At 39.8% G+C, this 25800-nt stretch overlaps 1 protein-coding gene and 1 long non-coding RNA gene across 2 annotated transcripts; one reads left to right on the top strand and one right to left on the bottom strand.

The window, feature by feature from the left end:
* Positions 1-2665: 2665 nt before the first annotated feature.
* Positions 2666-3917, bottom strand: LOC136177670 (uncharacterized). Its single transcript, XR_010665179.1, has 3 exons — positions 3632-3917; positions 3436-3532; positions 2666-3101 (listed from the first exon to the last, which is right to left on the bottom strand). It is a non-coding gene; the product is annotated as an uncharacterized lncRNA (long non-coding RNA).
* A 2590-nt stretch (positions 3918-6507) lies between these two features.
* Positions 6508-23972, top strand: st8sia1 (ST8 alpha-N-acetyl-neuraminide alpha-2,8-sialyltransferase 1). Its single transcript, XM_020653326.3, has 5 exons — positions 6508-7086; positions 8525-8669; positions 14330-14439; positions 17057-17149; positions 18125-23972. Exons 1-5 carry the CDS (start codon positions 6908-6910, stop codon positions 18603-18605), a joined length of 1008 nt encoding a protein of 335 aa, XP_020508982.1. The 5' UTR covers positions 6508-6907; the 3' UTR covers positions 18606-23972.
* Positions 23973-25800: the final 1828 nt, after the last annotated feature.

The following is a 25800-nucleotide window of genomic DNA, read 5'->3' as shown; positions in this document are numbered from 1 at the left end:
ATACTGAGGAATAGTTGTCGCTTTTATCCTTTGTATTTTTACCTTTCAGAACAAATTATATGAAAAGCTGTAATTAATTATCCTTGTATGCTGTTTTATGGATTAAAACTCCTGTGAGGAACTTTCAGTTCGTGTATTTACGATGGTTTCCTCTGTAGACAAATTGATACCTCTTTTCTCCTTCTCCGTGCGGATAAATGTGTAAATATAGAAATAGCCAATCTTTTTTCTGATGGTCAAATTTGCTTTTGTAGGTCAGGTAGAGGCAGTAGTATTCATTTCAGTCTGTTTGTCAACCAATTAAAAACCCTTTACAGGAGCTTTAAGTTTAATGTTTAGCTTTAGCACCAAATTTAGCATACAAACATGTGTGTGTTCAAAATATCTTCAAATTTAGAACTAGCAAAAAAGAAGAAATTGTACTCTAAACTTGTAGCATGTAATAAGATGAATAATGACCCAAAAAGGGACAAGGGTTTAGCGAGATAATAATGCAACAAAGGAGTACAATGTACACCCACCCCACACTCACAAATAGCAAAGGCAAACAATCACTTTCTAAGAATAGGCCAAGCCGCTCATCCCTTATAGGCAGCATTCAACAGTGGTGAGACAAATTTAGTAGCACTATCAACATCTACAATCATAGTTTAATACAATATTCCAATCTAATTGTCAACTTTATGGCTGTAAGTAGTTATTCTTTCATTCATAATATAAGTATGATGGTTAATGACGCTGCTGCCTCATATCTGTTTATCAGCCTCAGGGAGGCTGTTAGTGCTCGTCATTACCGTTAAGATTTATCCGGGGGGTTAAATGTCGTGTAGAGTGACATTATAAGGTTAAATAACAGGGATTGACTCAATTGGCATTTGATCTATTCTAATCACAGCTATTATTACAAAAATACTGGTTGATGTGATTACATAGAGCCCTAGAATAGCAGCAGGTTGATCCTCTTTTGCCACAACAGCTTTAAATTCATCGGAAGAGGAGTAGGTGGAACAGCATGTTTGAGTAGCTGCTGCTACAGTGATGATATACAATTTAATTCAGACTGAGAATAGACTGGAAGTAGAGGAGGAGAGGGAACAGTGACTATGCATGTAAATGACTCCAGTCATCGCGTTTAAAAGGGAAAGATTTGAAGAAAGCTCAAATTCCTGTATCATTAAAACATTTTCGGACCACATTTAAAGTTGAGGTAAAAACTTTCTCCTCTTGCCGTCTTGTTTTTTCATTTATCTTTGCCCACTTGAACTCTCTGGAAGCTTGGCTTGAAATAAAAGCATATATGAAAACAAAGGTTGGGGTCTCATCAAGCATTTAAAAAAACAAAAAAACAACCTACATTCAAAACTGAATTTTGCCTTTTAGACTATTTCTCAAGTTGCAGTTCATTTTTTTTTATTGATCTCATCCTCAGTTGATTTGAACGACAGAAGAGGATGTGGCAATCTGAAAAGAATTCAGATTGCCACATCCTAACAATGCCAACAATAATATATTTAGCAGTTAGCAAACACTTGCAACATTAGCGTTGATGGCCCTATGTGACCCTAAAGCTATGAATGCAATGATGAAATGGTACCGTTGGCTAGTGAACTCTCTTAAATCATGCTCAACAGAGCAGACTGTCAACTTTTGACGACACTTGATAGTCACGAACAATGCTAACACATTGCGCAAACACAAAGTTCATCTTCCTATTTTATATTGTCAGGCAAACTTTTACTCATGGCTCAAGTGTTCTCAAGCATTTCTTAAGACATTGCTGAGCTGTACTTTGAGTGAAGTGCTAATTGGCAAATAGCTAACAGGTTGAACTAATAAAGCGAACATTGTAAACATGCTAGCTAAACATTAGCGAGACCTCTTTGCCTCAGCTGCCTTGTTTATCCTGTTACACGTGTGTTTTTGTGTTATCATTTGCGTTCAACAATGTCTTGGCCTGACTTCATCAAGTTATCCGAGCATGCATGCTAATCTTGGCCTGAGCTGTGACACTTCTTGCTAATCACTTTAACCCCTAAGCATCAAGTTTCGGTTCTTTCCACTTGCTTATCCTGGAATAAAGCTGGTCAAATTGCTAAGATGTTTTTGGTTAACCTGGCTTTAGTTACAAGGACATCTTAATAAGAGTCAAATGAAGCGGTGAAGAGTCTAGGCTAAAACTTAGCTCTGAGTGAGATGTATGGGCTTCTCTGAGATTAGACACCAGTGTGAAGATGAATCAGCAGCTTTGTCAGGTATAGTAATAGTATGATAAAACTTTGTTTGTCTTTGTTATAGCTCAACTTCTGACCTTTATGTTCTGTTTAATCTGTCATCCATCAATCAATTGGATTCATATAGCTAAACTACATCAGACATGATCTAAGGGATTCGTACATATAGATATACATGTATTTTTTAGTTTTTTTAAAGGCCTATTTTGGTCTGCCATTGACCACGCACACATACAGTACATACATGCATATGTTCATCCAGATACTTAAAAAATATTTCAAAATAAATGTCCATACTGTAAATTATATCTATAAGTAATGTGGTCACACGCATATCAGTTATGTAGGCTATATGTAATTGTTAATATGTAATTAAATCAATCCCCCCCTCCCCCCCAAAAAAGAATGTGTGTTATTGTCACACATTTGGCAAGATAGATAGAATATTGGATAAAAAAATGCTGAAATAAAAATGTCACACACCTGCCTCAGGTTAATCTGGGATCTTCACTCTACATTTCCTGATGTCACTACCCTATGAAAAATATCATGCAGAGGTGAAAGTAAGATTTGACAACAGATATAAACCTGACGTTTCCATGCCTCTGAACCTTTTTTATGAACTCCCCTAGTTTTACACGTTATTTTCACAGATATTTGATATACAACGTCAAACTTCCAGATATATTAGAGCTACGGTGTCAAACGCCATTTGATTAACGGAGGGAGAACAGAAGACAATACCTCAGTGAGCAATGAACGGCAATAAAAGGAGGAAGACGCGGGGGACAACAAATGTTCTGTCATCGGTTTTTTTTCAGTGATCCTCAGCAGGTGGGAGTGCTATTTCTGATGCAACCCAACTCCGCTCTGTCTCCACACACACACACACACACACACACACACACACACACACACACACACACACACACACACACACACACACACACACACACACACACACACAAAGAAAAAAACACAGAGAGGCCTGGGTATCAGGGAAGCGCTTGTAATGCACTTTCTACTCTTACAGCTTTCATAAATAGATAGGTGACAGCTCAATGTGTCGCCCCACAGTTCTCCATATGTGGTCGTAAATCTGAACAATTGAGCTCATTTTGAATCTCTATACAAAAAAAACAAAAAACAGAAACAAAACGACAGCATTATTCTTTAAGACAGACCACTGATGCCTGATCCTCACCTGCTCTTTGAAAGGTTATTTGTCCCATCAGTTGTTGAACACATAATCCATCCGAATCCGCTGTCATCATGACCCAGCAGGCTCAGGCATGAGCTGACTACACAATGACATTAAAGCTTCTGTTATCATTTGAAACCAAACTGTATTGTGTGTATGAGTATTTAGTTTACTGTTAGATGGTTTATCCCCCATATACCTCTGCCTGTCTTCTCTGACTTTCTGGATCTTCTAGAGACTAGCATGTTGTTTCTTAGTTTGGACACTGGGTACTGTGAAAGCAGCTGATACATGACTACAGCCAAGAAGGCTGCTATGGCATCACTCTGCTGCCCGCTGCTCTGACCTTGATGCTGCCTCCAAGTTCCCCAACAGGGCGCAGTGAGCCGCCAACATTTCTCAGCTGGCTACGGTTCTGTCCAGCTTTATATGCTGACAACTGAGTGGGTGGAGCTGTGTGTGTGTGGTGTGTGTTTGTGTGTGTCTGTGTGGGTGTGGGTGTGAGTGTGAGTGTGTGTGTGTGTGTGTGGGTGTGTGTGTGTGCGTGTGTGTGTGCACGTGTGCATTATCTTACATATTTTTTCATTTTCATATCTTTTAATTTTGTGAAAGCAAAACTGCCTCTCGTTGACTCCAGGGGAGGGCAGATTGTTTGCACCTGGGTGTTGTTTTGATTGGCCAAAACAGCAAGTAGGGGGACATAAGAGGTTTAGGAAAACAGCAAACTGGTTGGTCTTTGTTTGGTTTGTCATTCTTTAGGAATATAGCAATGTAGTTTTTCTGTGACGTCTGTTTAATAAGTGTGAAGTGCTGGACACAGAACCTGAGAAACGATATCTCCTGTAGCTACAGCCTTTTGTTATCTTTGAAAGTAATGCATTATGATGTCTTTATAATTTGTGTATATGTTTACATGAGAATCTTTCCGAGATTATACCATTTTTAACATGCAAGAAATGCAGCAAATCTTCAAATTCAGGACTTTTTTTAAATTTTATTTTACCTTTGAGAACCTTAAAAGGGCTGGTAAGGAAATAAGACAAGATAAACAATGCAGCAGGATTTTAGTTCCTTATTTTACAATACAATAAATGCTTCTCATAGTTTTTATGACATCTACATTTATGTCAGATTTTATCCCATAAATTGACGACAATTTAAGAAGTGCCTATGATAAGATAGTGTCTGGTTATTTTTTTCTGTTAACTCACTCTGTTACACTGTATGTTTACTTTTTTCTTTTAAATTGAGGGGGCTGTACATTAATTATAATTTATTTCTATGCTTCACATAGAGAAAGAATCATTTCATACACTTCAGCCCTGATAAAAAAAAAAACATTGCTGACTGAGCAGGGAGCCTGGTTAGAAAAGTGCAGATTACTTTATAATGCCCTGTGTGCCTGCACCCACACATGTGATTATTGTTTCATGGGAAATGAAATGACTGCAAAAACCATTCAGCACCAGCTATGTCCACAAGAGGTCAGAACAGACGCTATTTATGAGCAGGACTTTCTAGAATGGCAGTAAATTTTTGCCCAAAAGAGTACATTTTAAATATCCTATCATCATTTTAAATGTAATAGGATGACTTCAATGTTGGGTTAGGTACTCTGGTGGTACTGTGCTCAACAGCTGTAGCGGTTTCTCAACTATTTCACTGGTTTGTTCATGCAGTGCAGAAGAAGTCCTGCAGGGGGCAGCAGCACCTCAAATCACATATCACAGCGGGAAGCTGAGGCCAGACGGACACAGACAGGTCAAGTCAGCAGGGGGAAAAAACAGGACATGGGAACAGGATTACCAAAATAAAACCCACAACCAATATATTCATGATTTTTGTGCATAAGGTGAGCACATACTGGTAATTCGGGAAATATTTTGAACCAAACATTTATCTAAATCAGTTTTTCTTTGTGATATACAGTCTATGATGGCTATGGTTCAGCTTGCAATATATCTGATATTTTAACAACTAAATGCAGATAAAACACAAGTCCTAGTTATTGGCCAAGACAAGTATGTTCCTATAATCTTGCAAAACATTGGGCCCCTCTCCTCTGCTGTTCGCTCCAACCCTCTGTAATTTCTGAGTCATTTTTTATCCTTCACTATCACTGGACAGCTATGTCAAGCAGCTAAGCAGATCATGCTTTTATCAGTAAAGAAATATCAGTAAACTGAGAACATGAAAACACTGCACTGGCTCCCTGTGGCATATAGGATTACGTTTAAAATTGTCAGCCTCGCTTTCAGAGCCATTCACGGTCAGGCCCCAGAATATCTGTCAGAACTCATTCACCCGTATTCACCCACTTGTTCACTAAGGTCAAACACCCTACACCCGTTGTCTGTCTCGCAGACACATCTTAACACTTGTGGAGATCGTGCGTTTGAGGCCATAGCACCAATCCAATTCGTTGACCATCTACATCTTTCTGACTCTGTTGAGTCTTTTAAAAAGCAGTTAAAAACGTGAATGTTCAGACAGGCCTATGGGTGATCAGCTTCACCCGGTGAACCTACTCGTCTTTGTTTTATTATGCCAATTATTGTTCCTTATTGCAGGATTTTATAATGCCGGCCATGATATACTCACTTGTCCTTTTTTTTAATTGTATGTATGCTGTTGTTGTTTTTTTGCTGATGTAAAGCACTTTGTGACCTTTGTCTGTGAAAAGTGCAACATAAATCATCTTTACTTAGCCTCCTTTTCTTGCTTACTTACAACGGGCAAAGTTGGCGCCCATGGCTGGAGGTAAATTGGCTTCAATTTTGTACAGTCATTGAGGGTGCTTTTATTTTGAAGGGCGAGTTCCGTTTCAACCGTGCTATTTCTAGCGAGCTTAGCACTTCCTCAGCAGCACAAGAAGCACTTTGTCTCGTAAAGGGGGGTGTTGACAGGAGGAAGAGGGACGGTGGAGGGGGACTGAATTGGACTGGCCCGGTTCACTTTCCGCGCTGAAGCTTGCAGCAAGGCAGAGGACGGCCCGAGGAGAGGAACCTTTCTGCGGGAGAGAGGTGGACACTTTGAGACCCCCCCCCCCCCCCCCTGTCGTTATTAGGATACATCAGGACACCGGGTGGGGAGGGGAGGCGCCCCCCCCCCCCCCCCCCCCTTGATTTCTCTGAATCCGCAGGCTGTAATGATGGTGGTGATGCTCCGAGAGCAGAGCCCGACACACTGCACCACAACCCCGCACCCTGCTGTGAGCCTCCCACGTTGGGACACTCGGATACCGGATTTCCATACCGATGCTTGAGACAAACGACCGGGTAACAAACTACCAAGCAGCTCCATTCACACTCCACCCTGTCTGCGGGATGAGACGCGGGGGTTGCAGCGGACGGAAACCCCAGCTTTGAAAACCGCAACCTGCGTTTTGCTGCACCTGCTTCGATGTGCATGCACCGATTGTTTTGAGCACCAGAGAAGAGGAGGAGGAGGAGGTGGGGAGGTGGGGGGGATAAAGATGTTGGGGCGATGCTACCGGGGGAAACTGTCGGTGTGGGCCGCTCTGTGCGTGTTGGTGCTCTGCTGGTTCTACATCTACCCCGGCTACAGACTCCCACGCGATAAAGAAATAGTGGAGGAGGTGCTGAGGCAGGGGGAAGCATGGGAGAAGAACCAGACCGGCGTCGATCTGTACAGGTTCGTCTCAGGGATCTTATTTCTGTCCATTGATTTTCTTAAGCGCGGCCCGGTGCCCCCAGCTGTCCTTCAGGACCCCGTCGGTCCCCGGAGCACAAAAGGGCAGTAATACACACAATGCAATTATCAAAGATGGTCTTTTTTTTGATTCTCTTTATTTACTATTTTAACTTGCGACCATTTGAGAGAAATCAAATACATCCGTTATATTAAGCAGCAAACATAGGCTATTGTTCATTTGTTTTCTACTTGGTTACTGTTTCCACAAAGTCTGCTTAGTGTCTGCCCCCCTTTTGTCTGGAGGCCTATTGGGGTCCCTGACAAAGATAACGTGCAAAAACTCCTCTTGAATGTATTTCCTTTACATCATAACCATTTGGATGCACACTAAAAAAGGCATTATAAAACATTTACAAGTTATGTCAAGCAGCAAACATGATCAGCAAGGATTCTGTGGAATAATAACTGTCACAGAGTGCCTGTGACCCCCCCCCCCCCCTTTGTCTGCATTGGGGTCCCTGACAAAGATAGGCAAAGACTTTTCTTGAACGCATTTTCTTCGCATTAGGGCATAATACAATCTTTCTAAGTTATGTCAAGAAGCAAACATATTTATCAGAAAGGATAATAACTGTCACAGAGTGCCTGTGACCTCCTTTTGTCTGTATCGGGGTCCTTCTCAGTTTGGGCATATATCTTTCTATATAGATCAAGATGGATACCAAATAGGAATCAGGGTAAATTATCATCAAAATCATGCGAAATAAAAACTGTATTTCCAAACTAAGACCATGTTTAAACCCAACAAAGCTTTGTAACTTCATCCTTAAACACGCTTGATATTATAAGTAATGCTTATAAGCTAACATATTGTCATTTGGGATCTTGGAGAGTTATTGTCCAATTCCTTTTGACCTCTCTGCTCTGTATTGTGGTCCCTTGTTTTATTGTACAGTATAACACTTGAAGTTTTAAACATGTAAAAACATTTGCATTCACTCAAACAGTAATTAACACTATTTTTAAGGAGCTTTTGAGTTGTGAATGTGCTGAATATTCTCTGAGGCAAAGCCGATTAGGATCATCAGGGAAGGTGACACCTGCTCAGGATTTTACGTCCAAGAGGGGGACAAAGCAGAGGACAGGCCAGGCCAGGCCGTTATTGAATGTCGTCATGCTTGAAACTCCATGTGTCTATAATGAAACGCTGTGATTATTTCTTCTAACGAGCAGCTCTGGATGTTTACACAGCAGCTTCTTTGTCCCGTCATACTTACACAAATCTTATTCTTGCCGTCTCCTGCCAAACAAATTAGCAGTTATTACAGCCCGTCTCTTACCAGAGTCACAGCCGCCCATTCTTAATCCAGTTTGTGTCAAACGGTCCAGAAACCACCAGAGACCAGATCTCTTCTTACCCTACACCCTCTCTGCACAGGAAGCTGCTGACGGAGTGCTGCGATCCCAAGAAGATGTTTGCGGTCACCAAGGAGAACTCGCCGATGGGCAAGGTCCTGTGGTACGACGGCGAGTTTTACCACTCGCACACCGTCAACAAGGATACCTACCCGCTCTTTGTGAAGGTATGGAAAAGGAAATTAAGTACTTGTTTAAAAAAAAAAAAAAGTTCCATCTATAGCAGTGAAAAACGGTTTGGTAAAGAACGAATCTTGTATTAAGTTTCACATTTTGACTTTGACTGATGCAGCTGTGTTCTTGAAAAGAAGCAAAAGCCAATAACTGTAAACAATTTTTCTCCCACTCAGCGAAACGTGACACTGTTGCATGGGGAATGCGGGGGGGGGGGTATTCTCTGAAATGGATCCTGGTGATCCATAAAGGATGCTGGCACAGGGCTATGGAGCAGAGTGGTGCTCTCTAAAGGAGAGAGGATTAATGGCTGAGCACGCTGCAGAGTCAATCATACTATTTGGAGATGTGAGAGGAAGGGGTCTGTTGGAGTGATTAGATAGCTTTCAAAAGCTGTTTGTTAAATGTAAAAGAATGTAAGCTATAACAGGCTCCTGTTTCTTTTTTTGTATTGATTTTCAAAACATGCATCCTTTACTTTCCCTCTTTTAAAACAGTACATTTTGTTTTTTGTTGAGACAGAATCAGGGACAGCTAGCAGGAGCATATGACGTGTTTTTTTTTGTACCATCTCTTCTACTTTTCCATCAAATATAGCTCCTGTCCTGCGTTTATTTCTCAAGGCGATACACCCTGTCCTGCGTGTTTTTTTCCCCCACTGGTCCAGGAAAAGGAGTGTTTTAAAGCAGGTGTAGAAGCAACAGAATGTTTGTTGGATCCAGTTTGTGGCTCTGTATCCAGATAGGGTCTGTCAAGCTATATTTACTTGGTTCCATGTCCGTGTGTGTGTGTGTGTGCATGTGGACAAGGGTATATGTGTGTGCCTGTGGTTTTATGTATCCAGGGTAGTATACAAGTCCCTAATAATGAAGATTGTATCCCCCATTACTGATCTGCAGTCTCATATCCTGGCCTGTAAATGGGTGATGAATATCTGACCCTAATTTGCAGGCGTGAGCCTCGCATGTTCATTCATGAGGGATGGGGGGAGGTGAGGGTGAATAAATAACGAAATGAGAATTTGAAGAGAGAGAGCCCGAGCTGATCCATACTGTGGGTTCTTTTGGGTTAATGTACAACTGTGGGCTTTTTAGACCCAGAGTTTCTTACGTGTAAAGTCGAATGTTCGCACGGTTTTCAGAATTAATTGGATCTGCAATAGTTTTAATTGATAATTTGGGTCATTTCTTTCAAGCAGCAATGCCAAACATTTGCTGGCTGCAGCTTCTCATTAGCAGAAAAATATTCCGTCTTTCATTTTTGATTGAAAGTGAATATTTCAGGATTGTTCTTTGGAAAAAGGAAGTTATTTGTTGGAATCACACTGGTTTTTACCAAAGCAGGATAAGAACATTCAGCTCTTCAGATGCAAAGTAGTTATTTCTCTGTATCGCACATGATGGAAACGATGTTAGAGCTGAGGGGTTTTTTTTTCTGGAGGAAATAGGCAGTTTCAGGAAATAAACTTTAGTTTTCAGATGAGGTGCCTAACTTCTTTTTTACATAATAAGTTATTGAAAAAAATAATTTCATGGACAGACAATAGATCAGTTCAAGCCAGGGAAAACATTAGTTAGCTTTTAACGTTTACAAGACACGCGGTTGTAAATATTGGAAGATAAGCAGCAAAGGGGTCGAAGTCCGATTCGAACTAACGGCCGCTGCGCAAGGACTATGGCCTCTGTACGTGGGGCAAGCGACATAAACGCTAGGCTAATGGCGCCCTCAAAAGTTAACAAGATTTGATGCTGTTGGAACAGACACACCTTTTGAATTGATCTTATGTCCATGTTACGCTGAACTCTTTAACCATGTGACTTCTGACGAGGACTTACTATTCATTCTGCTCACACAGCTCGAGTGTTTGTCGTTTTTTTTTGGAATGACGTTAGTTAATCATTACACTGTTTATACTCTTTTAATGTTACATTCATTCATACAGTGCTCTGTGTCACTGGGATGTTGCTGGTTGGTATTTTCAGACTCCCATGCATCACTCTGCCTACGGTTATGGTGACACTGTGACACTCCATCTAATGTATACATTGCCTATTTCAAGAAGCAGGGTTGCACTTCCTCTACAAGCTTATATTGTGGCCTGGTTATATGTAGAAGGAAGGTAACCGGCGTTTAGGTGGGCTGTTCGAAGAATACGCTCTCGTATACACTTAAACATATTCTCTGCCTTCTCAATTACCACTGCTGTGATTGCAGGTTTGAACAGCCTCACTACTGTAGCCTGGCAACAGCTTCAGTATCTGAGTTACTGCCAGAGAATGTGCCAATTTAGGCTTTGACTGTTAATATGCCGATGATCCATACTGTGGGTTCTTTTGGGTTAATGTACAACTGTGGGCTTTTTAGACCCAGAGTTTCTTACGTGTAAAGTCGAATGTACGCACGGTTTTCAGAATTAATTGGATCTGCAATAGTTTTAATTGATAATTTGGGTCATTTCTTTTAAGCAGCAATGCCAAACATTTGCTGGCTGCAGCTTCTCATTAGCAGAAAAATATTCCGTCTTTCATTTTTGATTGAAAGTGAATATTTCAGGATTGTTCTTTGGGAAAAGGAAGTTATTTGTTGGAATCACACTGGTTTTTACCAAAGCAGGATAAGAACATTCAGCTCTTCAGATGCAAAGTAGTTATTTCTCTGTATTGCACATGATGGAAACGATGTTAGAGCTGAGGGGTTTTTTTTTCTGGAGGAAATAGGCAGTTTCAGGAAATAAACTTTAGTTTTCAGATGAGGTGCCTAACTTCTTTTTTACATAATAAGTTATTGAAAAAAAGTATTTCATGGACAGACAATAGATCAATTCAAGCCAGGGAAAACATTAGTTAGCTTTTAACGTTTACAAGACACACGGTTGTAAATATTGGAAGATAAGCAGCAAAGGGGTCGAAGTCCGATTCGAACTAACGGCCGCTGCGCAAGGACTATGGCCTCTGTACGTGGGGCAAGCGACATAAACGCTAGGCTAATGGCGCCCTCAAAAGTTAACAAGATTTGATGCTGTTGGAACAGACACACCTTTTGAATTGATCTTATGTCCATGTTACGCTGAACTCTTTAACCATGTGACTTCTGACGAGGACTTACTATTGATTCTGCTCACACAGCTCGAGTGTTTGTCGTTTTTTTTTGGAATGACGTTAGTTAATCATTACACTGTTTTGTACTCTTTTAATGTTACATTCATTCATACAGTGCTCTGTGTCACTGGGATGTTACTGGTTGGTATTTTCAGACTCCCATGCATCACTCTGCCTACGGTTATGGTGACACTGTGACACTCCATCTAATGTATACATTGCCTATTTCAAGAAGCAGGGTTGCACTTTCTCTACAAGCTTATATTGTGGCCTGGTTATATGTAGAAGGAAGGTAACCGGCGTTTAGGTGGGCTGTTCGAAGAATACGCTCTCGTATACACTTAAACATATTCTCTGCCTTCTCAATTACCACTGCTGTCATTGCAGGTTTGAACAGCCTCACTACTGTAGCCTGGCAACAGCTTCAGTATCTGAGTTACTGCCAGAAAATGTGCCAATTTAGGCTTTGACTGTTAATTGCCGGTTAGTTTAGTAGAGCATCCGTATAGTTCACTGGGCTGGACTGCATATTCCTCAGATCTCTTCATTTTCTGATGTTCACTTCATACACTTTTTCTTTTTGTTGCCTGCAGGCTAAAGAAATGACTCATGATAAAGGTTGAATAAATAAAAATAAATCTTTTTATTGCACACGCACACTGAAAAACACAACAGTAATTAAACGAGTAGCTGCTTCCAGCATTCTCAAATGTGAGATTACCAGCTTTTCTCTGTTTTACATTAGAGTTACTTTAATATGTTTTTGGCTGGGAGCTTGTGATAAATCATCATGTCACTAATTTCTTTCATTTTAAAAGCTAATAAAGTAATTGAAAGAAAGGAGGAACATGTACATTGGTTGCCGTTCTAAATGGAAATAAGAAAACAAAGCCACATGTGTTCCAGATAATGGTTAAAGAGTTAGATTAATGACTTTTCAGAAATAGCAGGACCACATGATACTGTAATAAGTGTCCCCCTCTTAAGTTTTTGCCCGGCTTGCTGGTACCCCTCCCCAGCTCAATGTGCTGTTAGCAGGGTATTGTCCTCTGCCTCAACTCTGTCACGCTCTAAGAGAGACCCTGAGGCAAGCTGTGTGTGTGTGTGTGTGTGTGTGTGTGTGTGTGTGAGTGAGTGTATTCTCAATTTTGTGCACTCAAAGGGGAATAATGGGCACAATTGTTTCCACCATCTCCCCTAATCCATGCCTCTGACTTAAATGCAGGCTGGGCAAAAGAAAAGGACATTTTTGGCTCTTGCCTCTTGAAGCATGGTATTTTAGGGTTCTCAGAAACAACTGTAATACTGTCTCATACCAGGCTTTTATTTAGACGATGATAGGGCAGTGAATCACTACCAGTGGAACTTCTCCCTTGGTCGGCTTGTGTACTGTATGTGGTAGATCATTTAAATGAAAACAAATAATTTAATTCCAAAGAAAAGAAATCCCTATATTTAATGAACAGGTCACGTCTTTACAATACTGTTTCAGCATTATGTGATTAAGATTGCTAAAAAAATATATATAATTATAACAATAATCATTTCTCAGTAGTTCAATAAGCAGCAAGTAAAAGAGAAACTTCAGAAAAAAACATGCTAGCTAAAACATACGCTAAAAGACCTAGCTTCACTCAAAGGTGAAGGATAAATATTTGAAATAATAATCTGGAAGCGATGTATCAAATAGTTAGCAAAAAGTTATGGCTAATGGTTTAAAAAAAAAAGTGCATGCCTCGCAGTTTAAATAGTTAGTAGCTGAAGTAGCTAATAATTACTACTAAAGTAGCTGAAGGGGATGAATGAATGGGTTAGCTATAAGTTGTTCGACATTTGAAGTTGACAAAAGTAACTGATAAACACTTTAAATGGCTATACGTTAGGGACTAACGGACGAAATACTTGGCTCTATGAATGGTTGAAATTGTTAGCTAGTAATAATTGATCGGATAGTTAGCTAAAATAAATGAATATGAATGCTATTTTATGGGTAAATAGGTGACGTAGCTGTCTTAACTATCTAGGTATACCAGAGTAGTTGATATGAAGTTGAAACAGTTGGCTAAAGGTTACGGCTAACTGGTTGGAAAAAAGTTAAAAAGAAATTATTTTTGGTTGCGATAGTTAGCCTTAGCCTAAGTTGGCTTAAAGTGTTTGATAAAGGGTTGATGAAGTTATCTTGATGCAAAAGAAAATGGAAAAGTTGAAATAAGGAGCTAAAAGAAATGGAAGATATGGTATTATTATGGTATATTTTTAACCTGCTTCATTGTTTTTTTAAAATCCTTGGTTGACCTTTGCTCTTTTCCCATCTCCTCAACTCATATGTTGGTGCATCCATTAGCATCCTGTTAAGTATAGTTAAGAGTAGGCCTGGGTCCTGCACTTTACTGAGCACCGGGTGACTCATTCACCCTGCCTTCATTAAGGGATCCAGTTTGGAGAAAATTAATATTTGCATCTGTGCATGTGTGTACGTGGCTCTGTGTGTTAATCACCAGATGATTGTGTGTCTGTGTTTACACTAACTGAGCTGCACTTTCCCTTCTGCCCAGAACAACCCTCTGCAACTGCCCCTGAAGAAGTGTGCCGTGGTGGGCAACGGTGGCATTCTCCAGCACAGCAAATGTGGACGGGACATTGACCAGGCTGACTTCGTCATGCGGTGAGAAAAAAAATGGGGCTCAATGGTGCTTCTTCACCGCTGCTCCTCCAAATGCGAATCAGCCGCGCCCGAGAGAGCAGCCAAACACCATTAGCCATCAGTGATAATGAAAGCTGGTGTGGACTGCAGCGAGAGAGGCAGACAGAAAAATGGGTCACAGCAAGGGCAAGAGAGAAAAGAGGTTTGGTGTGAGAAAGACAAAGATAAGGGGGGGGGGGGCGATGACATAAGCAGAAACGCATAAAGCAGAATGTAACCATCTGCTGGTGCAAAATAACAGCAGAACCGAACAAAGTCAGACAAGGAGAACTATTCAACAAATTTGTTGTAGCTTCCAAATGAAGGTGTTTTTCATCTTGAAAGAAGTAATCACAGTACAGATGCTGTTGTATTGGTTTCACTGTGACAGTTTGCTGAAAAATAGCAACGTCTATGTTCCTGTAACCACCAAGCAGATCAGTTGTGCAAAAAAAGAGGGACAAATCATAAAATCATAAATCATAAGATTATAAATAACTTTAAGTACACTGAATAAGCTGGACATGCATAGGAAGGTTCAGCAGATGTTATTCTCAGATATGTTTTCTCTCTGTTATTTGTGACATTGTATAACTGCACAAACTTTATAGACTCTCCGAACCATCAGTACATCTCTGCAGGGAGCAGCACTTTGAGGTGACCGTGATTGCTTCGACCCTTTACAAATCCACTGACATAAGAAATAAGAAAAATGAATCCTTTATTAATCCCACAGTGGGGAAATTTGCAGTGTTACATCAGCAGAGGGGAAAAAGTAATAGCATCAGTCGAAAATCTTTAGTAAATAACAGATTCAGGATAAGAGGACTATATGGGTCTCTGCAGTTATGGACTGATAAGACTTTCTGTGTAGATTTTTCAGTGATCTGGGTTTGTCCCCCAGTTCAAAAAGAAGTCCATGTCATATGGAAACCTCCTTAGACAACATAGACCTCCTTAGACAGGATGTTATTCTCACCTCCCCCAATACAGGATGAAGGATGTTGGGTTGTATTATTTTAAGGTGACTTAACCCAGGATATACAATGCATTGAAATTCCAATGAGTCCTAACACATTCATTTAATTTTTTTAATTTTTTTTTTTTTTTATCAAAAGATCTAATCACTGTAACTGTTTCCTGGTGAATTGGAGGAAAACATCTTGTTATCATATATGCTGATTTCTTCCAAACTGTGACAAAAGGTTGTGTTTGGGCCCCTGTCAACTCTGGAGTGGTTAGCTGGCTGTTTCAAGCGACTTCATTTTGCTGAATGGGAAATGCCAGAGTTGTAAAATATGTCAGTGGGAGTAACTGCAGGGAGCATCAGGGAGTACCTCAAAGATAGTAGAATGAATTGCTGACATGGTCCAGTTAAACAAAAGTAGGAACTTATCGAATGTTTGAAACGAAAACATGTACATTTTGTACGGTTAAAGGAAGAATGAACAACTCGTTGATCAAATAGAAACTGCTGTTTAGGGACATCTCCAACTCCCCTTCCCCTTTCGTTCCCAACGAGGGAGTTATCAAATGGAACGCACCATGATTTAGCAACATGAAGCGCGAGCAGCGGACAAAATTCTCTTTGGCTTGTTGTGCATTGTTGTGTTAGCAGGCTAATGTTAGCACACTTTAGTTAGCCTGTAGCTTCACATTGCATGTAAATTGACTTATAATGGCCGTGATCTAAAAACGCTAACGTGAAATAAGCAGTGAGTATTTTATTCTTCTTTTTTCTGCTCCTTGACTAAAATAGCTTTTCTTTTAACCCGTCTATGTCCATGTCCAAGTGATGCAAACACAGCTCCGACAACAACACAGCCATATGTTCTTGTGCTCCTCACTCATTGTAGACAGTCATGACTCAGAGAGACATTAACATAGGATACTTTCTTTTCTGCTTTATTTATGTGTAAAATATTGCACAATATTCCTTTAATTTGACATGATTTCCAATTGGATTGAATAACAATCTGGAGCTGAGGTATTCTTTTTAAAAGACAGAGAGAGAGAAAGAAAGTGTCTGGGTTAATATATTTCACCAACATTTGACTTTATTTCAGTGGGTGAAAGTGATTCAAAGGTGGTTGGGGCGCTGGTGGCGCATGCCCCATGTATATTTGGAGGCTGTAGTCTTCCAAGCGGGCGGCCCAGGATTGAATCCAGCCTGCGGCTTCATTCCTGCATGTCATTCCCCTCTCTCTGTCTCCCTGATTTCCAACTCTATCCACTGTCCTATCTCTCCAATAAAGGCACAAAAAGCCCATAAATAAAAAAATCTAAAGGTGGCTGCCAGCGTTGGTAAACCAAGTCATTAAAACAATTTTCCACCACATCATTTCACTCTGGTCTGAACAATCAGAAACGTCCCTTCTTTTAGCCTCTTCAGAAGTCATAAAACATCTACAGGCTTATTTAATGCAACCAGAAACAAAAAATCGTTATCAAATCTAATTAGAAGGGAACCCACATGTTGACTTTAATTGTTCTTAACTGTAACTACATCAACGACTGATATACGTGAGGGTTTAGCACATTATGGTTTTGTGGAGAATGTGAAACGCTTATTGATCCTGTCTCTCTTTTGCTCATTTAGGTGTAACCTTCCTCCACTTTCAAAGGACTACGTGGAGGACGTGGGAACCACAACGCATCTTGTCACAGCCAACCCGAGCATCATCGAGAAAAGGTAATAAGCTCATCTCCTCGACCGCAGAACCAGTTCTCTATACACCGTACCACATTTTACTAGATGAGATGTGTAACACACAAAGGGTTTGGGCGTATTTTAATGAATAAGGAAGCTTGCTCCATCAACAGCAGAACCAGTTCTCTATACACTGTACCACATTTTACTACTTTGACAGAGAAGTTTCTGAGTTATAAATCAAAGTAGAAGGAGAAGGAGAATTGACATTTTAAAAGCCTTTCAGGAAGGCATTAATGGAAAATGAAAAATGCAATAGTGAAGGCAGGCATTTGAGTAGCAACTTTCAACCAAGTGTACTTAGTGAAAGATTTGTACTTTATATATGATGTAAAAACTAATCTGGACAAGACTTAAAGAAACACAAGGATTTATAAATATAGATACATATTATACATTTAAAGAAGTAAAATAAGATTAACTGAATAAAGTAAACAGAAGAGAAGGATTGTCTTGTCATGAACATTTCAAAACAGTGGCAGGTTATAGCATTAAATATAAAAAAAATGATAAACACCACTCAAAAATAATAGTATTGTGAAATGAACAAAAGGTAGAGTATATAAATTAAGTTAGTGTGCGTTCGAGAGCTGTAAAAGGTTGGAAGTTGGCTGAATTAAAGTGCAAGATGAAAAACAATCACAGGCATATGTGAATGACAGCGTATTCATTTAATTGAGATGTGTAACACACAAAGGGTTTGGGCGCATTTTAATGAATAAGGAAGCTTGCTCCATCTTGCTCCATCTGTCAGGGCTTGACTTAGTCATGAAATCCTGACCATCTTAAAACAAGTGCCATTATCCATTCACCAGCAAGTTACCTTTTCCTGTAGTGTAGCTTGTGACTACACAGGAAGCTCACTTCCTTTCTTAAAGAAACCTAAGACAAGTCTACAGATGACGCAAACACAGACATTTATAGTAATGGCCATTTCCTTCTGTTCCTCAATCTCAGATTTCAGAACCTCCTGTGGTCGAGAAAAGCCTTTGTAGACAGTATGAAAGTCTATGGCTCCAGCTACATCTACATGCCCGCATTTTCCATGAAGCCTGGCACTGATCCATCACTGCGGGCGTACTATGCCCTAGCGGACACCTCCTCCAACCTCACCATGCTCTTTGCCAATCCTGAATTTCTTCGCACGGTGGGAAAATTCTGGAAAGGCCGAGGCGTCCACGCCAAACGCCTCTCCACAGGGCTCTTTCTAGTCAGCCTGGCCTTGGGGCTGTGCGAGGAAGTGACGGCCTATGGCTTCTGGCCGTTTTCAGTCGGCCTGGACGAGCAGCCAGTGAGCCACCACTACTACGACAACATCCTGCCGTACAAATGGTTCCACGCCATGCCAGAGGAGTTTGTCCAGCTCTGGCACTTACACAAAAGTGGCACATTGCGCATTCGAGTGGGACATTGCACTCCGCAGGAAGGAGGGAGTTAGAGCTGGTTCAAGGAGTTAATTGGAGTTCAGTAAGGCTGCAGGAAACGGATTCAAAACAGGAAGTTCGTGTAAAAATGGGTGCTCAAATGGTTGGATCCATCCTTCGGCTCTGCATCCATGTCCATTCACTCTCCTGCTATCCCTCCACAGCTAATCCCTGATTTCCATGAGAATGTCCTCCACCCAGACCAGCAGCATCAGGGACACACACACACACACACACACACACACAATGTCAAATATACATACATTCAAATATGCCATTTCTCCGTCCTTTTGTTTCTTAACTTCTTGTGTGCATGGATGTGTTTTTATTTGGGAAAAGCCTCAGCTGGGACTAAAAAAAAGGTTATATTTTGTAGGTTTGGATGGGTGGGGAAAGAGTTCCTTTTTTTATGCTGACTACTGTATCTGACTGACATATGGGGCAGCTGGACCAAACCCCCCTCCCCCTCTGGGTCTTTGTTAATCAAACACAGAAGGAGAAGAGGAACAGAGGGGGTGATAAAACGCACTGACAGACTGGCAAATGCAAGAAAGAAGGGAGAGATAGTGGTGTCCTGTACCTAGAATCTTGAATAGGACATTAAACGGAGGGGGAAAACACAGGCAGGGGGGAGAAAGAGTGAAAGCTGGCTGGTTTGTGTATGAAAGGATTTTCTCTGCTTTTCTTCAACCAACGAAGCACTCAATTGGCATTCTCTAGTGCCAAATAGAGCTGTAGTTCAAAGCAGGAGCCATTAGAAACGGCGTCTCAAGTACTATATACTGTCGAATGTTAAGCCAAGTTGCATTTTTAAACCCTTCACCGAAAAGGGAACATGAGAACATCCCGGTCTTCATGTTTTTTTTTTTTGTTTGCCAAATGTGATTTAAATGTGAACTATTGTTTATTGGTGGCCACGAGTAGAAGGGAGATATCATTATAGACTTGTGGATTCAGAATTCATTGCAATTAGAAAAAGAAAATTCACAAAAAAAGTAGCTCTCAGACCAGCTATTTGGTACATTCCAGTCTCCAGCAGGCTCCTGGAGTCAAAAACAGCCTGATTTACTTCTGTAGAGTGTGCAGTTACAAAGAAACCTCTTGGTAACTGTTCTATACTTGCCAAGTACCAAGCCAAGGGAACAGTGTCTCTTTGATACACTCTCTCAAACTGCTCTTGTGCTCCTCAATGGCAAGATATTAAGAGAGACATTAACAGAAAAGACGATTCAGGACTTGATGTCACAAAATGGGATTCTAATTCAGTATATTCAAAGGTTGGAAATTTTCCTCTAAAGTCACATTCAGGATGGGAAGCTCAACTGGCAATATGTCCAGGTTTGTATGTTATTTTAAAAAACGTTATCTAACAAGTAATTATTGTTTCACTGCATCTTGTTTGATAAGCACCTCAAAAGACATTAGAGCACACAAATGTGGAAATTAGGTAGTTAAATTACCAAATTAGATAACCCATCCCAATAGCTAATATTAGCAATTAACTCATTCCTGACTAACATTACTGCCAACATTAGCTACTTTATTATTCTTTGATTGTAAAAAAATAAAAATAAAAACAACTTGTGTTGTTAGCTGGTTGTCTGCAAATGATAGCTGTTGTTTGATAGAAGCCATGCATGAAAAGACATAAAATCCTTGTTTTAGGTTAATTTAGCCAGCTAACGATAATGTTAGCTCGGTCTTTGTTTGAATGCTGAAATAAGCTTTTATGGAGCGACATCAGGGCATACTTTAAGATAAAATTAAGCTAAGATTAAGCTAACAAATATCAACTTCAGGGAAGAGATTTCTTTCCTCACGTGTATCCTGTGACCTCCATGTGGACAGGATGTAGCTGAATGCTAACATCTGTTATCTTACAGTAGCTAATTAGAGACTTTCAATTTAATTTCCTGTTGCCAGACTGGAAAACCTGTAATATAAAAGTATGATGTGATAACAGCTGTTGTGCTTCCCATCATCTGTGTGATGTTAGAGGACAATATCTACTGTGTAAATATAGGGAAGAGGTGATATTTGTTTTTGCTTTGGTTGCTGGACACTTCATAAAATAATTTACCCATGTGCTAATCAGCATTACAATTTTGCATCAAAGTACAGAAAGAACTGAGCCTCTGTTCTGTGCTTCTTTTTAAATTGTGAGATTTTTGTTGTAGTTTCTTTACATTTATTTCTTGCACAAGGGAAAAAAAAAACATGCTTAAAGTGACAGACAACAAAAACATTGTTTTGTATTTTTCCTGGTACTTGTAGACCTTGAGGATACTTGTTTTGAAATTGTTGTTTCTTTTAAATGTTATTTAAGAGTGATTCATGTGACTGTGCCATATTGTCAATGCCACAACAAAACAGAAGACTCTGCATGGTAAGTGCATGGAGCGTACCACAATCCTGGAAAGTACTCCTTGGACTCTAGGTACCAAACATGCTGTTAGGGTAATGTTTTATCCTTTTATCTAATCCTCGTTTGTTAAACTGAGTAAGGTCCAGTGCCTTTGGGATGAATGAAGGCACAACAATCATTGAAACAAGGAATATTTCTAATGTTGATCGAGGTCTTAAATGTTTTCAAACTTTGATTTTCCTGGCCAAACTCGGCTCTGTGGACCCATGACGTCATGTCAAATCTGCTTAAAGAGCTACATGTTGTAAGGTAATGAAAAAAAATGTGATATTTCCAGTCCAAGTGCACATGTGGCTCTGCAAGTACTGAACTTGATGAACGTTTTGACCAATTTGCTTTTAGTTGTGACGTTTCTTTTTTGCACCTTTTTATCATTTGCTCTCCTGCCCAGTATTGTGAATGAATGAGATGTGACATATTGTGGATTTTAAGTAAGCATGATGATTTTTAATGTTTATGTGCTTTTGGTACACAGATTTGTTATGTATTTCCATTATCTTCTGAATCATGGCCTCATTCCATCCTATCTGAGCAATTAGAAAAACACTGCAAAGCTTAGATTTCTTACAAAAAGGGAGATGAATCAGTCATGTAAATATTGGGACTGTTAGCATTACAACCAATTAATTTAGATCCACATTCATTCTTTCACAATATGTTTTATCAAAAGCTATGGGCTTCGTGTAGCTCATCAGGTTCGAATAAATGGAATTCATTGATAACAAGAATCAGGGTATTTTTGGTACTATGTTCTTCCTGCTATAACCTGCACAGCTAACATGCATACGCTGGGATGCTTCAATTCTCCTCTCTGTACATTTTCACTCCAAGTCAATTTATTTATTTTTTTTAATTCAGCCCTTTTTTCAAACAGCTTTTATTATTGACTGAGCGTTAAAACAGGATTACCAATAAGGGGGCAGATAATCAATGATTTTTAGATTCACACTACAGGCTCCATATCAAACCAACACACCAAAATGGAGCGTTCTCTGCAATTTCATCATCATGCTTGTATCTTTCTACTTTATCACATATTGTTAGTGTCAAATTTTAGAAATGGCAAGCCGTTCCTAAAATTGAGATGCATGGGAAGAATGATACCAAACATCATTCTGGCGTCTGGCAGTCAACCTTGTAGCTAGCTTAGCTCAGCATGAAGACTAACAAAAAGGGAAACATTTTGCTAACATTACCTCTAAAGCTTGCTCTCATGTTTTTTGTGCATTGAATCAGTGCATGTTACAGGGTATCAGCATTGAGTAGAAGCATGAAACCAACAAAAACTGCAGCTATCAGGAGGTTAGCTTGGCATAGCAGAAAGACTGTCACGGGGTAAACATGTAGCCAATGTTGAAAATGCTCTTATTACCATGTTTTTGTGTGTTGAAGATGCAAGTTTCAGTTTGAATTTGCATTGAAAACCAGATACAAGTACAGTGAAACATTAAGCTAATGCTGGGCTACAGCCAGCAGGTTTACTTACAACTAACTTACCAGTACCTCAGATTCTCAGACATTTCAATGAACTCTTGATGTTTTCACATTTAAAGCAAGGTATGAGTACTGCATAAGCAGCAGTGGAGCATGAAGCTAACATGGAACTACAGCTAGCAGCTGTCAGTTAGCACAGAGGTTATAACGGGGGGAACAGCCAGCTCGTCGTTATTTCTCAAGCTTTCTAATGCTTTACTTATATTAAAAGTGAGATATGAGCACTCAATAAGCATAAGTGAAGGTTGCTGTCCTGTCAAAAGGTGCTGTGTAGCTAAAATGACAGATGGCTAGACTTTCTGCAGTCTTCAGTCATAATGCTGAGATACACCAACAGGCTAAGCTAACTGTCATATTAGCCACACAGATATGATAGTAATATTACCCACTAAATACGCAAATTTCCTGAAACGTCACACTATTTCTTAGAAGTTGAATAATTTCTTAGTGTTAAACCGACTTCCTGGTGTAACATGGCAGAACAAAATTGATTATGACAGCTAGGACTTCACAAAGAAACTACTTCTCGTCCTTTTTTTTCTTGACCGTTCCTGTTAAAGAGTCACATTAATGAAAGTACAGTTTGTGTGGAATGCAGGGTGACCTATTGGTTAGAGATTGGTCATGTAGAGGCCACATGCTTGATACCCGTAGCACCCATTTGAATAGCGTAAGTGTCCTTTAGCAAGACACCAAATTCCTAAATGATAACAGTGTGAAACTTGCCACTGTGTGACTGTTAGCACTGTAACCTTCCTTCACCTCTTATTGATAAAAGCTTCTTCTGTTGAAAACCTCAAGTCATCAATGCCAATGTCTTCTTACAGGTTTAACACAGCAGATTCTCAGATGCAGATTTTAGTCACTGTTATGGCTTTACCTACCGAATGATGTGAGAAATGTAATCTCAAATGGGTCAAACATTAAAAGCAACTACACTTTATATTATTTTAACCATGATAAAACAGAATTAACTAGTTAAAGCCCCTCTGCAAATACATTTTTATGTAATTACTGCATCTTGTCATATGTCTGAAACGCGGATGGAGTTGGTAAAGGAGATGTATAAGTGGGGGACAATACTGTCTTTTTAAATACCAACACTGGGGTTGACAAATGACATTTTCCAATTCTCCACATAGTGACCTTGTTATCCCAAGATTGGTTAATCTAAACAACATGTGTAAATGTGCTTTATTTGCCTTGATTGACTGAATTTCTGTTGAAATTCTTATTAGAAAAAGATGATGGAAAAATAAACCTTCTGGAGGCATTACTGTTTGTGCTACCTTAACTTCCATTTCTTCTGCTCAATCAAATCATCTGCTGTGAACAACCCTGCCTGAGCATGTTCAGAAATGCTGTTTGAAATTAATCCAACCAACTGATTTCCATAGAAAAAAAAACAACTGAAAACAACCACATCCATGAACTAACATGTCCAATAAAAGAAGGAAAATGATGACATGTTCAGCTGTGTGGTTTACTTTCATGTAATGGAGAGCCAGATGTTCAAGGTACTAACAGCTTTGCTCATATTTAGTTAAGGTTTTGATTTATAGCCACATAATATTGTGAACCAGAAGATAAATCTAGGGCAGAAATGACAATCTACTTTTATGTTGTTAATAATTCACAACTTGTTTCATGGGAAAGCAGATTCTTCAAGGTTTTTCATAACATTCCTGTGTCTCCCTTTGTGTGGGCACAGAGGAATTTTGCTGCCCATATAGTTTGTTTTAGTGGTTAGAAACATTTCTGCTAACCGGCATCAAAGAAACCCTGTGCTTTGCCACAGCCCTGTCTGCATGGCCTGTTTTCTGCTTCATAAATTTTTAAACATGCATCAGCAAAAGCTACACAGCTTTCCCCCCATCGGACCTTTCAGCTTCAGATTTATGATCAAGGCCCTAATTTGTCTAACTGGTTTGGAGAGATAGCCGAGAGGATGGAGCATATTAATATAGGGATTTAATTATTGAGATATGAAGGTAGTGGATGGATGAGAGCTGAGTGCAATGAGTGCTTATGCATACATAAAATAATTAAGAAACACAATCATTTTAGCTTTATTGTTTGCTGTGTTTTAATCCAGATGGATAAAATGTGGTAAATGTAAAAAAAGATTACAGAAGTTGAATCTAAATGACTTTAACTGTCCGCTGTTGCCAACTATTGAGTAAAAGTTTTGAACATATATTCATATCAATTCACAGGATGGATTGTAATATCTTTATTTGCCCAAAGAACTAATCTGATCATGTTTTTGTTGAAATTTTAATACGTCCAAAAATTGACAACTGTGAAGAAGTAAACGTGATAAACTAAGATACAAATTTTTGTTTCTCAAATATTACCATGTTAGCATGTGTACAGTAGCATTTAGTGATCAGTGATTTCGTGCTTTCTAGGACATGTATACTGTTTATGAGTAGACTAAAACCTGGCTCCGACTACAGGATAATCTGGCCGATTTGAGGTCCGATTGCCCCTTCCCAACAATCGCGGGGCTGATCCCCAACACGAGGCAGCTCGGAAATGATTATCTGCCCAGATTATTTTATAGTGTAAGTGGAATAAAGATCCAATCTCCCCGAGAGACACAAGAGGACAGTAGTAATGTAGACCGCCGGCAAGTCACAACCCATATGGATGCACTGGACACCTGAAATGTATATGACAGTTGAAGTCGTACCTCCATCTCTCGCTGAACAACAATCCATGTTGTCCATGTCTCCCCAGCCATTTCTTCAACTCTGCGCAGAGCATTAAACTAGCAAATACTGCCAGCTCCATTGAGGTCATGTGAGGTAGTGTGTTCCTCCCCCGGGCACAATAATCCTGAAGAATCAGATGTGCCATTATTTTCACATCTTGTTTGGTAGTCTGGTAGCTAATAGTGAGTGATGTGACTGCAGGTAAGCTATCATCCATTATACAGTCAAATGTAAGCATGCTAACACACTTTAGAAATGAATGGCAAAGTAATCATTTGGGCCTACATCTTAAATAATAGAATGTTAGCATTGTTATCAGAGTATAGACATAAGCATTTAGCTCAGACTAACAAAGGTGCCTGGCATAGCCTCACAAGGCTGTGTAAGCATGACTGTAGACTCTTATCCTCCTTTATTTTTACCCATAAAGAGAAACATTAATATTTGTGTATCTTAAACTAAGATTAGCAAGTATTCGCTTAACTGTACCTGTTAGCTGTCAGTTTATGATACTGCAAAGAGCTGAACTAGACACACTTCAGAGGCCTTCTGTGACATGTGTGTTCCTGTGCA

This window comes from Labrus bergylta, chromosome 23 (assembly GCF_963930695.1).
Source record: "Labrus bergylta chromosome 23, fLabBer1.1, whole genome shotgun sequence".
NCBI lineage: Eukaryota > Metazoa > Chordata > Actinopteri > Labriformes > Labridae > Labrus > Labrus bergylta.
The sequence above is the reverse complement of the archived record's forward strand: the minus strand, read 5'-3'. Positions and strand labels throughout refer to the sequence as shown.

Bases quoted from the DNA above. Each gene is read 5' to 3' on its own strand.
- st8sia1 (XM_020653326.3), top strand. From the start codon at position 6,908: ATGTTGGGGCGATGCTACCGGGGGAAACTGTCGGTGTGGGCCGCTCTG. The intron at 7,087-8,524 runs GTTCGTCTCAGG...CTCTCTGCACAG, and splicing joins ACCGGCGTCGATCTGTACAG to GAAGCTGCTGACGGAGTGCT. The intron at 14,440-17,056 runs GTGAGAAAAAAA...TTGCTCATTTAG, and splicing joins CAGGCTGACTTCGTCATGCG to GTGTAACCTTCCTCCACTTT.